Source organism: Rhodamnia argentea, chromosome 3, assembly GCF_020921035.1.
Source record: "Rhodamnia argentea isolate NSW1041297 chromosome 3, ASM2092103v1, whole genome shotgun sequence".
NCBI classification, from domain to species: domain Eukaryota; kingdom Viridiplantae; phylum Streptophyta; class Magnoliopsida; order Myrtales; family Myrtaceae; genus Rhodamnia; species Rhodamnia argentea.
Genome location: NC_063152.1, coordinates 1,770,383 through 1,785,181, shown reverse-complemented (window position 1 = coordinate 1,785,181; position 14,799 = coordinate 1,770,383). Strand labels below are relative to the sequence as shown.

Here is a 14,799-nt window from a genome sequence, read left to right as displayed (position 1 = left end):
TTCTTTATATTTTGAATTTTGAATTTTGAATTCCTTTTTTCTTTTTCGTTCTTCTTCTTCAAAAAAAAAATTTCCAATTATTTTGGCCAACGACCTGCCACAAAGCAGCGATGAGCTTGCCCTAGGTCGGCAAGATTGACCTCGCTTGATCTAGCAAGCTTCAAACTCGCTTGTGTTCGATTGCTGGCCAAATATGACGAAAAAAGGAAAAAAAAATTAAAAATTTCATTATTTTTAAAAAATAAAAATAACTAAAATGATTGCACGGAGGAGAACATGCTTGGTCTAGGTGAAAGAAAGATAAAAAAAATTAATTTTTCTACTTTTGAAGATTTTTTTTATTGATGGAAAATAATTTTTTTACTAGTACATTTTTCGTGAATAGAAGGCTGAAAAATTCAAAAAACATTTTTCTAAAAATTGTTTTCCGCGTTTTTTCCTACATATGCACATTTTGCGTTATATTTTCTTTCTTTTTACCTTAGCAACGTTCTAACCTTTTTGTTTACCCCCAAAATTATTTCCAACAGCAATTAACCTAAGATGGCCCTCAGATAACCCTCGTGTAATGCAAGGGATGTTTAGGGTTTGGGGTAATTTAAACGATATTTGCGGTGTAGGGGTCTGGGGTTATTTAGGTATACTCAATGCCTACTTAAGGGTTATTCTGGGTTAAGTTAGATTAATGGGTCATCTGGGATTTATTTTGAGTTTGGAATTTACTGGAGCTTTGATCATGACTCATTTAGTTCCCTTGCAAAGGGCACTTAGAAGTTGGCAAAAAAGTGAGTAGATATGGATAACGAGAACAGACTTCATGAAATTGAGTAGGAAATACTTCAGCTGGAAAACCGGAAGCTCCAATGCGCTGTTGTATGAATTCAGAAGATGTTAAGGTTGCTGATTGCTCGCCGCCGCTAATGGCGTCTCTTTCTAAAGAGAGCGCTCATGAGTCTTATTCTTCCTCCGGTGTTTACAAAAGCAGAGAGGTCGCTTGCATCCAATTAGTGAATCCTTGCATCTTGTTCTCCGTTGAACCTCGCATTGAACCGGAGTTTTCAACTTTCAAGGGAAAAGTGGAAAGGAAAAAAAAAAAAAATAACGGATCCTCGAACATGTATCGACCAGATTCTGCTTCTGTCCCTCAGTCAAGAAGCAGAGATTTAGCAGTGTCCTCCAATAAGTGCTGAACCAGAACGTTCTCTGCTTTGGCCTAGTCATGGTTAAAGCTTTGAAGAAAGCTCCTTTACAGTCCTCTTGCTCCACTGCAACTGAATCACTAGATAAGATTACCATGTGCTTGCTTTAAAGTTCACACGATTATAGTTTGGCCGCTGATTTAATCTTTTGAACCATACAGTTTACTTCAACCATTGGTCCCAAAATACTGATTACTCACAACACCAACACGAACAAGAACAAAACACTGCACTGCACTGGAAAACTAAGGGCAACCAAATGCAAACTTAAAACAGGAACAATTGATCCCACAATGTATTCGCATGAAAGAACAAACTGCATAATCGAAACTCACGCCCTGAAAGCACAGCATAACATGGGGCTACAATTTGTGGGGCAAAACGATCCGCTTACCTGATATAATTATCAGTTTCTTCCTCAACACAGAACACTATCAACATAACAAAACTACATGGCATGCTTCAAAAGAATATCAATTTGTATGAAGTATGCTTCAAAATATCAAACCACGCAATCTAGTAAAATGAAAGGGACTTTCGCTTTCTAATGTCCTTTCCCTTCTTCATATATGAAATTCTCCCAATGTGCTAACTGGAGTGCACCCAAATATGACCCGCTTCTAACACATTTAGATACCTCGACTTAGATAAGATAATATTATTATGTACTTTAAGTTAGAATATGCCCTACTCAATAACCATAATCTCCGAAGTAGTAGGTCGAATACATAGTTGGGCTGTTTACTAAAAAAAAAGCCATTTACCTTATCTTTAAATTTTTTATCTTACTTAGAGACTTTTATGTTGCGTGCTGATGACAGGGCTTTTATCATTTTTTGACTCAGGCAAATTTTCAATGAAAAAAGACATACAAATGGATGGTTGCTAAACAAGAAAGTGGACACATGTCGAGGTATTTTAACTTATTTTTCTGCAGCAAGCACACAATGACTACCGCAATTTTAAATTTTAGAAGCATACTATACTATACATGAATCAACATTCAAAATTCAAAATAACACTGTTACAAAACGCAGCCAATTCGACTGAGAGAACCATTGGCACCATATCCATCCCCGATGGCATTGGTCCCCTACCTTATATCATCGGCTGTTCATGCATGACAACGGACCAGCTAAAACTAGTACTTGGAACAAAACAAAGGAAGAACCAAAGGGCAAAACAAAAGCATGACCAGACCAACTGAAAACTGGCAGAAACACCATATCTGGTATCCGAAGATCCATATGGAATAGCAATAAAAACACCATAAAGATCCATATGGAATAGCTAAAAAAACACCATAGCCAGGATTCTGAAGATGGTTAGCCTGAAGCCCAATACTCAAGCAATTAGTTTTCTTCTCTGTCTGAGGCATGGGATATTGCCAAGACATTACCAACAAAATCGCAATGTTTCATGGACCCACCTGAGGGGGATTTTCCTCATCAACGGGAAATTTTTTTGCAAGAAGACCAAATCAAGGAGGACAGCTTGGAGGCAAGTATAGTTCACAAGTTTATTATTAAGCCAACAAGGGTGACAGCTTCGCCAACAAATTAATACTCCTATGTTCCAAGCCATGAAAAGCCATTCAAAATTATCCACCACAAAGAGGAAGCACAGCCCTCAGGAATCAATTGTTCTGTTGAGACAGACGTAGTTGCATCTTACTGTCACACCTAGAGCTTTTCTAAGTGGCTTACTCAGCATCGGACAACCCACAGAAATTCCTAAGAATAAAGATTTGTGCTATTCCTAAATTGATTAAACAAACCCTAAACATTATCATTGCGTGGCCTCACAGAAGCAGTAGTTGCAGACTATGTGCATCTGAAGACAACAGATAAACAGAGATCCAATTCAATTTCTTGCCCCACATTCCCCAGAGAAAGTCCAAAGATGTTTACTGTCAATTTCATTTCTCAGAATCTTTGACAGCCAATGCGCTTGACCTTTCAGCATAGTGAACAAATCCAAAATCTCGTTCGCTAATCCCAGATTTCGAAGGTGGCATGTCCACCTTTGTCAGTTCTCCATGATGCTGGAAACTTTCCTTAACTTGTTAAGTAGTGGTATTATCAAGGATGTTCGTCACATAAAGAGCCTTCACCTAGTAGAACACAAGCAACCAAGTGATCTCTCTTAGATGTTTACTATTAGGACAAGCAATAAGAGACAACTAGCTTTAACAACTAGCATGGAAAAACCAATACTACAGCTGAATAACTCGGTAAATGCTCACACAAAACCCAAAGCCACAGAAAGTACACAAGGCTACTGTCACATGTTGTCAAACTAATGGTTTAACTTATTTAGATCCCAACAGTTCACCCAAATGATAAAAAAAAAAAAAAAGAAATGACCTGCACTATCCCAGCCTCAAACACACCCTTGCACCCAAAGAGTACAGAAACTTAAAAATAAAAAATAAAAGGGAGAGAGGGAGAGGGGACACAATTGAAAAACTCACAATATTCCATGGATGAACGTTTCTCCATTGTTTAACAACTTACATTTCTTATTAGTAAGAGCAATCATATAGCAATCATATGGATGTTACCAATGAAGTTTCACACCTGCTACAAGACACTCAGGTTTGAATCATAACTACTTAACCCTACATTGGACTCTTAGAGATTTGGTACACAAACTTGGCTTTTCTTTTGGGTCTACTTATTTCTACTCATTCATTCCAATCAGTACCCTTAACCCCCATGTTGTTGAAAACATAGCAATGAAGCTCTTTTTCTTCCAACATTTGGTATACATTCCTCTTAATTCCAAGTTCCCAAGCGACCTAGGGAAAGGAAATGAAGATCTCAATCCCATATCATTGTCCTTACTCCTCGTAATCAAACAAGCCTTGATCACACAAACATTTGCTATCAATGCATACTTTCAAACTGTTTGGAAGCACAAGCAATGAAAAGTGGAGCACCAAGACAACACAACAACATTCCAATGGCAGCAAGCATTGTTCTTGATAACAAGACCTGATAAAAAACCAGAGCTACCTGAATTTTGAGGATACTGTTCTCGATAAGAGAGGCATAAGCTTTAACATTCACATGATTACAGTTGAATGTCAACTACATAACAAGACCCCGCTAAATGGTTTGTGAAATTACAATAAATATTGGCTAGTGAAGTGATTATTCTAGCAAAACAGAGACGATTGAATGGTCATGGTCATTCATCGAGCAGAGTTCTAACCAAACATCTGGAGAGAACAGAGTATTGAAAGCACAATGGTGAAGCTACTAATGAAAGACCAGATCTCATAATAGTCTCAAACAATTCCATTTTTCTTCTTCTTCAAATTCAACACAATCATTCAACATCTCAAGATAGCCAGATCTCCCCAAAAAAAGGAAAGTCCAACAAACAACTCCTAAAACCTCTAGATTCTTGATGGCTCACAGCCGAGATAGGGTGAAACAAGAGTTTCCACATAGATAGCAAGTTCGGCTCTCTCTACGAGAGAATCCATGTAAGTATTATCCTTTAGATTGAACAGAATAATGTCAAAATCAGCATGGAAAATGATTTTTCCGCTCCTTGTGAATGCCAAAGGGATCAGCAAATAAATACCAGGTATGTCTTCACTCGAAAAGCTGAACAATTTTGTCCATGATACTCCTATCCCATGCTCATTTGTTATCCATGCCATGAACCAGTGATCATTTGAGGTGTACATTAACAAATTGGCTGCATGAATCTTGAGTCCTTGGAAAAGTATTTGCCCACTCCATTCAGGGACCAGACGCACCTGGTGGAATATCTCTTCTGACAAGTCAAATGACACAATCACTCTATTGTTTCTCCCCTCGTCAACCCTGCACCAGTTTAGGGCCCCCTTCCAATAAACTCCTTCTCGATCATAGGCAAGGAGGCGGCTTTCTTGTTGGACTTGTATCCTTCTCCAAGAACCGGAGTTGAGCGCAAATATCTCCACCTGACATATTTTAGAAACCTCACCGAAAATATCTCCACCCTTGACTACCACTTTATAGTCATCAGATGCAAGGTCGTATCTGAATCCTTTAAAGAACTTCTTCATTTCTTGATAAAGATCGGGTGGGAATTTTCCTAAACTCCTCGGTGGTCGGATTATATAGGATAAATCCACTGATGACATCTAAACATACCAGACCATCGCAAGACCCTATGAGGAGGGGTTTCCATGTAGAATCGTCAATTCTTGGTTTACGAAACCTTATAACCGTGCTATCATGGTCCAACGCTTTGTAATCTATGGTCTCGATAGGGTAAGTCTCAAGGATTCTTTGGCGAGAAATTACATCCGTTGCCTTTAGCCTTTGTAGATGCCACTTGGCCAAGCCTGGTTCCAAAATTAGAGATCGCCATTGTTTACTGACCCATTTAAATCGCATCAAGGACTTGACCGGTAGCCTCAATAATACCTGGATGATGATATCCTCAAGTAAACTTTTGGTCACCAAGGGTGGTTGGCGACGGCTACTTGCCGGTCAAGATGGGGCTCGCGAGGGAGGATGCCGAGGAGGACGAGGTTCACTTGCAGGCCAAGATGGGGCTCGTGAGTGAGGACGCCAAGGAGGACGAGGTTCGGGCTCGGGCTGCTTGATCGCCAATCTTGGCGTTGCCATCATCAACGCCAGCGAGGAGGGTGGTCCATGTTCACGTTTACATACCCTAGTTGAAGAAGACATGAAACCTGACATCAATCACAGCAAGAGTACTCAGTAAATCAAATTCAGAAACGTGAGAATTGGGTATACATCACAAAGTCACGAATGCCATGCACTTGAAGATGTTCTCAGCCTAAATTGTACATCAGCAGATTGGACAAAGAAAGTTTCAGGAAATGGTTCACCTCACGGTTCACTTTTACCAAGAAGCAAACTCAAACAGGAAAGGTCATTGAGCTGGTGACGGGTATATCTTGTCATTGACAAGTGACAAAGCATTTTCTTCGAAATTAGTATCGTTCTACAAGTCATCAGTGCCCAAAAGATGTTTTCGTATAGTTTCTTCCATTTCCCTCCTTCCCTGCTTACGCCAACTAGAATAATTTGTATTTCAGCGTTACTGCCCATCCCTCCTTACTCCAATTCCACCTTTGATGACCAACTTCCAACAATGGATTTGTTGACTAATTCAAGCATTAATACTACTTATAGTGAGTGAGTGCAATCAAATACTGACTGAGATGAATACTTGTCACCCACAGAACATGCGTCGTCCTCACCAGTATTCCCTTATCAAGAGAATAGAGGCAGCAAAAAAATATGACAAAAAACATAAAATTGCATCGGCTATCCCTCAGAAATTACCAGTCAGTGCACAACCATCACATTCGATCTCACAGTTTTTCATGGTCATCAACTGTACAGAAGATAAAAACCTTCTAGATGACGCACTAGTACATGGGTACTGGGCAAGGGGCAGAAAACCCAAATGCAACAGGATGGGAAAACCAAAAAAGTTGCAATTTTCCATTAAAACACAATACGAGCAAGCACCAATAGCAAGGTTGAGAACAAGGAACGAATGGATTCCAATGAGAAATTACCTAAACGAGATTGGATGACACGCAGCGATAGTATTAGGGTTCGTCTGGAATCACACCGGAGACGACGAAATCTGATAGGGTTGATCACACTCACAGAGTCAGCTTCAACTGCGGTAATCGTCTACCCGATAGGGATTAAACATTGATAAATACTTCGGGGTTCAAATTGCCATTGCAGATGATGACGAATTAAACATTGATAAACACTTTGGGGTTCATATTGCCATTGAAGATCCGACTTTAGATTTTTATTGTAAATTGGAATTCACTCGTCCTCGTTCAAGTACTAAATTTAATAATTTTATGGACAAATTGAAAGGTTGGACTAAATTGGCATCTGCACACTAGGTTTGGGACTCTTTTGGTTATTTATCCCATATACTAACACTCTAGATATTTGTATTGATTCTAGCTTGTTTATCGAGGCAGTTTTATAAGAAAGGGAATTTTCTCATTATACATAATATAGGAAAAAGGATGATATTGAATTTCCGACAATATTTTATGTAATCAACCATTAATTTCCTTCAAAATGTCAATATGCTACTTGGATATTATTTGCCTTTTGTTTCAAGTATTTCTAGGTAAGTACACATAGTAACAATTTGTTTTTTGGCATGGGTAGCTCCAACTCTTGGATTCCTACCTTTGATGAGTTTGGAGATTGCTTAGCTCGGGCGAATCTTGATGATCTCATATATGTGGGGCATAGGTTCACGTGATCCACCTCATCGGGAGAGACTCACAAGCAACGTAAGATTGATCGTGTTATTATCAATGAGCACTGGAGTCGTGTCTTTTCTTTCTCCGAGGCTACATTCCCGGCACCTGGCATTTTAGATCACACTCCTATGGTGGTCAAGATTGTTTCCCCTCTCTTATCCAGAAGACCGTTCAATTTCTTCAATTCTTGGACCTCTCATCCCTCCTACAAGGATATTGTGGCTCACGTCCGGGGTACACCTATTCGGGGCACTCCTATGTATGCGATCTGCCGCAAGCTGAATATCCCGAAAGCCGGCTCAAACAACTAAATAGAAGCTCCTTCTCCGACATCTCAACCCATACCGAGCAAGCAAGGTTAGCTCTTTCTTTGGTTCAAGATGCTTTAGAACTTGATCCCTTGAACCGCAGCTTAGTTGATCGAGAACTGGAGCACCTTCGGACATTCTCGGACCTACGATTTCGGGAGGAGTCTTTTTATAAATAGAAGTCAAGAATACGGTGGCTCAAGGAGGGTAACCAGAATACAAGGTACTTCCATTACTTCGTAAACAAGCGACACCACCACAACCGCATCCTCTCGGTATCGGACACGGCTGGTACACTCTTGACCGAACCACACTTGGTTCAGAAAGATATTGTTGGCCATTTTGAGCAGCTTCTTAATGGGAACTCTACGGCTACACGTGGGTAGCGGATATATGGGGATTCGTTGGTTGTACTACGGATGATAGCCAAATTAATTTCTTATCTTAGCATGTCATGGAGGAGGAAATCAGACGCACCTTCTTCTCCCTTGCTAGAGGTAAAGCCCCCGGTCCCGATGGTTTTAATGTTGAATTCTTCACATCTTCATGGGACATTGTTGGTCAATCGGTTACTTTAGCAATTAAGGAGTTCTTCTCGACGGACTGTTTGCTTAAAGAAACCAACACCACTATCCTTGCCCTTGTGCCTAAGACATCCAATGCTTCGGTTATGATCGATTTTCGGCTCATTGCATGTTGTAACACGTTGTACAAATGCATAACCAAGATCATTACTAATCGAATTGCACATGTTATACCATCCATCATTAGCCCATCCCAAACGGCATTTGTGAAGGGGAGAGGGATTAGTGATAATATTTTGCTTGCTTAAGAGTTGTTCGCGGACTTTCATCATGAGCCGTATCTTCCCAAATGAGCAATCAAGGTAGATTTCCAGAAAGCTTATGATACGGTTGATTGGGCTTTCATTGAGTTGGTGTTGCGGGCATTTCGATTCTTGACTTCTCTTATTCGGTTGATCATGAAATGTGTTACTTCACCTCGATTTTCGGTTGCGGTGAATGGAGAGCTTCATGGGTTCTTTTCTAGTAGCAGAGGTATTAGACAGGGTGACCCCTTATCCCCATACCTATTTACTATGGTTATGGAGATTTTCTCCGGTATCCTTCATGCCAAGACCAATCTCTTGGGATTCAACTATTTTCTGGAGATGCAAACACTCTCGGTTATCCCATCTATTTTTCGTTGACGATGTGCTCTTATTCATTGAGGCAAACGTGGGTTCCATTCAGTTGCTCAAAGAAGGGCTTGACATCTTCTCGGGGTGGTCGAGTTTGAGGCCAAATGGGAACAAGAGAGATATTTTTTTCTCGGGAGGCACAACGACTATTTACAACCACATTCGGCTTTGTCTTGGCTTCTAGCAAGGTACTCTCCCTTTTCGTTACCTTGGAGTATCTGTCATTGCATCTAGATTAGGCAAGGCTGATTGTCGAGCATTGGTGGACTCTATCACTGCCCGAGCTAGGTCCCGGTCTCAAAGATTTCTATCTTATGCCGGACGCCTTCAACTCATCTAGTCTGTCTTGCATTCGATTCATGTCTACTGGGCTACCATGTTTACTCTTCCCAAGTCTATCCTACACGATATTGAGCTTATTTTTAGACAGTTCCTATGGAAAGGCCCCGACTTAGGGGTTGGGGGTGCCAAGGTGTCCTGGGCTGACATTTGTATTCCGAAAGAAGATGGCGGTTTGGGGATACGCAGACTTATGGATTGCAACAAAGCAATGAATTTAAAGCATATATTGACTCTTTTCACCTATAAAGAGTCCCCGTCATGTAAGTGGATCCATATTACTTTCTCGAAGAAAACCAACTTTTGGGGGGAAAAGTACACTAGAAGTGCTATAACTTGTGTACGGCGTTCACTTAAGTGCCATAGCTTTCAAAACGTTCACTTAAGTGCCATAACTTTTAAAAATCATTCACTTGAGTGCTATGTCGGAGCAAAATCGTTCACTTGAGTGCTATAGCAACTTTTTCGGCGTGCCACGTCAGCCTTTCGGCGTGTCACATCGGTTTTTCGGCATCTACAGTAACTTTTTCGGTGTGCTACATTAACTTTTCCGGTGTCTACGAGTAACTTTTCCGTTGCCACATCGCCTTTTCCGATCGCCATGTCAACATGACACTTAAGTGAACGATTTTTAAAAATTATGGCACTTAAATGAACGTTTTGAAAGTTATGGCACTCAAGTGAACGCCGTACAAAAGTTATGGCACTTCTAGTGTACTTTTCCCAACTTTTGGGTGGCTACCAAACCCACATTCTACTCATGGGCTTGGAAGAAGATCTTAGACCTCCATGTCGACTTCTCCTTGCATTTCGGATAGAGGATTGGGAATGGGCAATTGATGTTCTTTTGGTATGATTGGTGGCATGATAGAGGCCCCCTATACAAGCTCTTTGCTAGCGGGGATATTTATCGTTCCAGGATTTCTCATGATGCCTCGGTGCGATCCTTTTATGAATCGGGCTGGCACTGCCGTGCTGCATTGGATACCGTTATGGGATGGTTCGAACCGATTCCTTCTTTTGTGGAGGATAAAGCCGACACACTCGCCTGGCAAGCTCACCCTTCCAAGACTTTCTCGGTGGCCTCGACCCGGCAGGTCATCAGATTCAAAGGCCGGGCTGTCCCTTGGCATTCTTTTGTGTGGGATCCAGCCATTACTCCTCGTCACGCCTTCTTCATGTGGTTAGTCACCCTCAACCGCATACCCACTCAAATTTTGCTGCTTCGGTATCATAGGATCATCGACACTACATGCGCTTTTTGTCGGGGGAGATAGGACTCCGTGGATCATCTATTTTTTGGGTGCCGGGTTACGAGCAGCTTGGCCTTATTTTAGGCGACCAAGTGTCACCTCAATTGGCAAAATCGTCCGTGGTAGGACCGCCTCCGTTGGGCCATAAAACACTTAGGTGGCTGGTCTTTCTCTCATTGTATTTGCATATTTTCTCTCAGGGCGCTCTGTCATATTATCTGGACCGAGAGGAATGACATCTTATTCCGTGACAAGCCTCTTTTTGTGTTGGGCATGATCAAGCACCTCATCGAGGTAGTCAAAGATAAAGCCCTTTCCCTTGGGCCCGTGGAAGATCTTCCTCGCAATCGTCGGCTACAAAGAAGTTGGGGTCTCTCCTCTACCATTTTTGAGGTTCGGCCTTAGGCCACCTAGCTGTCTTCTTTTCCTCTTTTGGCTGCTGTTTAAGCCATGTAGATGGTAGGATTCTTGGCCGGTGTTGGGCTGTTTAGGAGTTCTTAGGTTTGGCCGCTTGTTTGGCTGCTTGGTGTATACCTCCCTTGCTCTCATATCTTTTTGTGCCGCATCACCTTCGACCCCTCTAGGACAATTTCTTGTGTCCTAATTGGGTCAAGGTTTTTGTGCTCAGCCTCATCTTGTTACCTAGTGCTTTGAAAAGTTTATACATACTTACTTTACCAAAGAAATTTTTTTTTTGTTTTTTGGTAGAGACATATTAACAAATTCAAGTGACCTATTATAGAGTAATCGAAATTACTTATCCGGCCATAAATAATTACTCAACGATGAAACCAAAAAATATTATTTGCAAATTCTTGTAGTCTTCAAATCTTAATTTCCCAACTAAGACTCTTTCCTAATTTGTGCTTCTAATGGAGCTTATGTTTTGGATCTCTTGCTCAAAATACAACTACCTATTTTTCAAAGGCAGATATGATGAGAAATATAGAGTTGACCCTTAATAATGTGAAAACATTTATTTACTTCTACATATTGGAAAATCAACCCTTCCATAAAAAATTCTTACTTTTCCTAAAAATTAATTTTGTGGAATATTTTTTTTTTCATAATACTAGATTTGATGATGCCTAGTTCACACCCCCCCAAACAAACAAGCCTCCCGCAGTGATGCACGGCCAATCTCTCTTCCGTCCAATGCTTGTCAGTTGTTATTTTTGGTCCCTTTTCTTTCATCCTATTTTCCGTTCTATAACTTGGATCAGCCCAGAGGTAAATTTTAGTAAATTGTTTATTCGCAATGTGAATAAGTAATTTATAATTCCAAGTATTATATCTCTGTTTTTGTATAATCCTTTTCATTAGGCTGTAAAAATATTTCAAGTGATCTATTTTAAAGTATAAAGTAGTCCTCACAATCAGTTGTAATCATCAAATCTTCATTTCCAAAGTAAGCTTTTTGCCTAATTTGTGCTTCCAATGTAGCTTATGTTTTAACTGTTTTACTAAAAATACAAATTTCAATTTAGCTCTTTCATTATAAAATACTCATTCATGGAGATTATTTTTCAAAGGTAAATATGGTGAGAAATACAGAGTTCAATCTTAAAAGTGTGAAAACATTCATTTTTGCACGAATTGTAAAATCAACCTAACCATCAGATAACTCTTACTTTTTCTGAAAAGTATATTTTGTGGAAGGTGACAACTCGAAGAGATTATCCCAAAACATTGCATACTAGATTTAGCATCACTAACCCCTTATAAATAGGTACATTCTTTTCATTATACTCACATTGAACATCACATTCTATCACAACTTTACTATCTTCAAATTATTTTAGTTTACTGTCTTTGATCATGGCTGGAAAAAGTACAAGAGGACGTCGGCCAATCCAGATGAGGCTGATTGAAGGTGAGGGCCATAAGCTCATCACATTCTCCAAACGTAGATCAGGTATCTACAAAAAAGCAAGCGAGCTTGTAACCCTTTGTGGTTCGGAGGTGGGAGTAACAATATTCTCTCCCACCGGAAAACCGTACTCTTTCGCCCATCCATCTATCGACTTGATTGGAAACCGATTCCTCAATCAAAACCATCCACAAAATGATGGTGTTGATACCGTGGTGGAGTCCTATCGTCGACTCCGGATTAATGAGCTCAACCAACAACAGGATGAGCTCGTTGATCAAGTCAAATCTGACAAGGCGCGAGAAAAAATGCTGAAGCGAGTGACAGAAGGACGGGATGGCCAGGGGTGGTGGGAAGCTCCAATTGAAGAGCTCAACTTGGAAGAGCTTAAGCAATTGAAGTCGCAAATGTTGGAGCTCCAGCGGAACTTGTGGAGTTCCATTAATCAAATGAGTCAGGGAGCTACATCCAACCAAGGAGAAAGTTCAAATCGGAGAAACAATACTAGCGGACAAGCTTGAATAACTATAGCTACTAATCTTCATGCGTACTTATTTAGTCTTTTCAGTTGTATCTTACATTGATAAGATGCTATGGATGATTTTACTACATATTTGTTGTACTCGAATATGATATCACTACTACAAATTTCCAGCCCAGATATGACAATAAGAATGGGAGATTTGTTTTCTTGTGCACTGGTTTAGTCTTTCAATCTGTGTTTTGTATTTTCGACCCAAAAAAAAAAAAAAAAATTCTGGGTTTTGCATAGGATAGGGGATTACGGATTACATTGCTAGACATTTCATATGTGTTTTACACGTTTTTTTTTTTTGGTCGGAACAAGTGTTTTCCACGTTAGCAAGTGTAATTCTCCAAAATTTGTCTAATGTACAAGGTTTTTTTTTTTCTTGAATATGATATTCGTAAAGTAACTTAAAGAGTTCTACTATATGATATTCATAAACTAACTAAAAGAGTTCTAGTACAAAAGACTTGAATCAGACCAAAGTCAGGCCAAAGGGCTTTTTCGGAGGGTTGAACAACCAACAAAAGGTAATGTCTAATCATGTGACCTTTAGTGATCCAGTCCGCCACCATATTAGTCTCTCTCCGCTACAATGGGCAATCTCGAATTCGTGAAACCCATTAATAAGAGCCCGGCCTCGGTGATAAGAACACTCACTTCCCGTGAACAATTATTTGGACCTTGAAGTGTTTCAAGCAAAACTTCGCTGTCAGACTCCAACTGAAGACCTTCTCCCCTTTGTGAGCTTAAGTACTTCAGGGTTTCGAGCAAAGCTAAGACCTCCATGTGCTCGGCTGAGCTTTCGCACTAACAGCCATAGCTTTAGATCACAACCCTATTTTGCATGACTGTGACCAGATGGCAGAAAGCTTTAGTTTAGCAATAACGCAAAAGACCATAATTGGCATAGGGGAAATAAGGAAAGAAATCCAAAATATGTCAGTTTGAAAAATAAACTTCATTAGAATTCATCATATGTAAACTAGCTATCTAGATAATGTGAATAATATTTATCTTAAACCGATCTTGTTTATCAAGACAGTTTCGTACAAAAGAGCATTTTCTCATTGTACATAATAAATAGCAAATGATCTCATAAATATCAGCAAAGTTTTTATGTTAATTTACAATTTAATTCCTTCAGAAGGTCGACATGCTACTTTAATATTGTCTACATATGTTTGAAGTTATTTCGTGTAGTATCTCTTCGAAGCGCACGTAGTAACGAATTTCATGTGACCAATTATAGAGTAACCCAAATTACGTATTTGACCATAAATAAATCCCAAACAATGAATTAAATATATATTCATTACAATTTGTTACAATAATCAAATCTTAATTTACTAAATAAGATTTTTTTTCCCAAATTATGCTTCCACTGGAGCTTATGCTTTAAACGTCTTACCCCAAATACATATTTCGATTTGGATCTTTCTTTATAAAATACTCAATTATAGAGACTATTTTTCGAAGGTTAATGTGGCTAGAAATACAATGTTATAGCCTAAAATTGTGAAAACATTTATTTAGATGCACATATTTGAAAATCCACCTTTCCCTCGAACACTTCTTACTCTTTTTTAAAAGAAAATTCATGGAAGGTGGCCTCAAAAAGAGTATCTCACATTGATATAATCACCTTGTAAATAGGTGCATTCTTTTCATTATGCGCACACTGAAGTTGACATTACTATCACAACTTAGAAGGATAAGAGGATGTCAAAGAATCGAGATGATGTTGACACCTAAAATTTGCTTTCATTTGGTTACTAGTTGCATACAAAATTAGGAGCCGACTACAGCCCCTAAACAAAATA

At 39.6% G+C, this 14,799-nt stretch overlaps 2 protein-coding genes and 1 long non-coding RNA gene across 3 annotated transcripts; 1 reads left to right on the top strand and 2 right to left on the bottom strand.

Moving 5' to 3' along the window:
- Window positions 1-2,696: 2,696 nt before the first annotated feature.
- On the bottom strand, window positions 2,697-3,731 carry LOC115755002. Its single transcript, XR_004017032.2, has 2 exons — window positions 3,673-3,731; window positions 2,697-3,312 (listed from the first exon to the last, which is right to left on the bottom strand). It is a non-coding gene; the product is annotated as an uncharacterized LOC115755002 (long non-coding RNA).
- A 520-nt stretch (window positions 3,732-4,251) lies between these two features.
- Window positions 4,252-5,262, bottom strand: LOC115754993 (F-box/kelch-repeat protein At3g06240-like). Its single transcript, XM_048276218.1, has 2 exons — window positions 4,794-5,262; window positions 4,252-4,706 (listed from the first exon to the last, which is right to left on the bottom strand). The coding sequence occupies exons 1-2, from the start codon at window positions 5,260-5,262 to the stop codon at window positions 4,603-4,605; spliced, it is 573 nt and encodes a 190-aa protein (XP_048132175.1). The 3' UTR covers window positions 4,252-4,602.
- A 7,136-nt stretch (window positions 5,263-12,398) lies between these two features.
- Window positions 12,399-12,971, top strand: LOC115754995 (agamous-like MADS-box protein AGL62). The gene has a single exon (XM_030694212.1). It carries the CDS (start codon window positions 12,399-12,401, stop codon window positions 12,969-12,971), a length of 573 nt encoding a protein of 190 aa, XP_030550072.1.
- The last annotated feature ends 1,828 nt before the right edge of the window (window positions 12,972-14,799 follow it).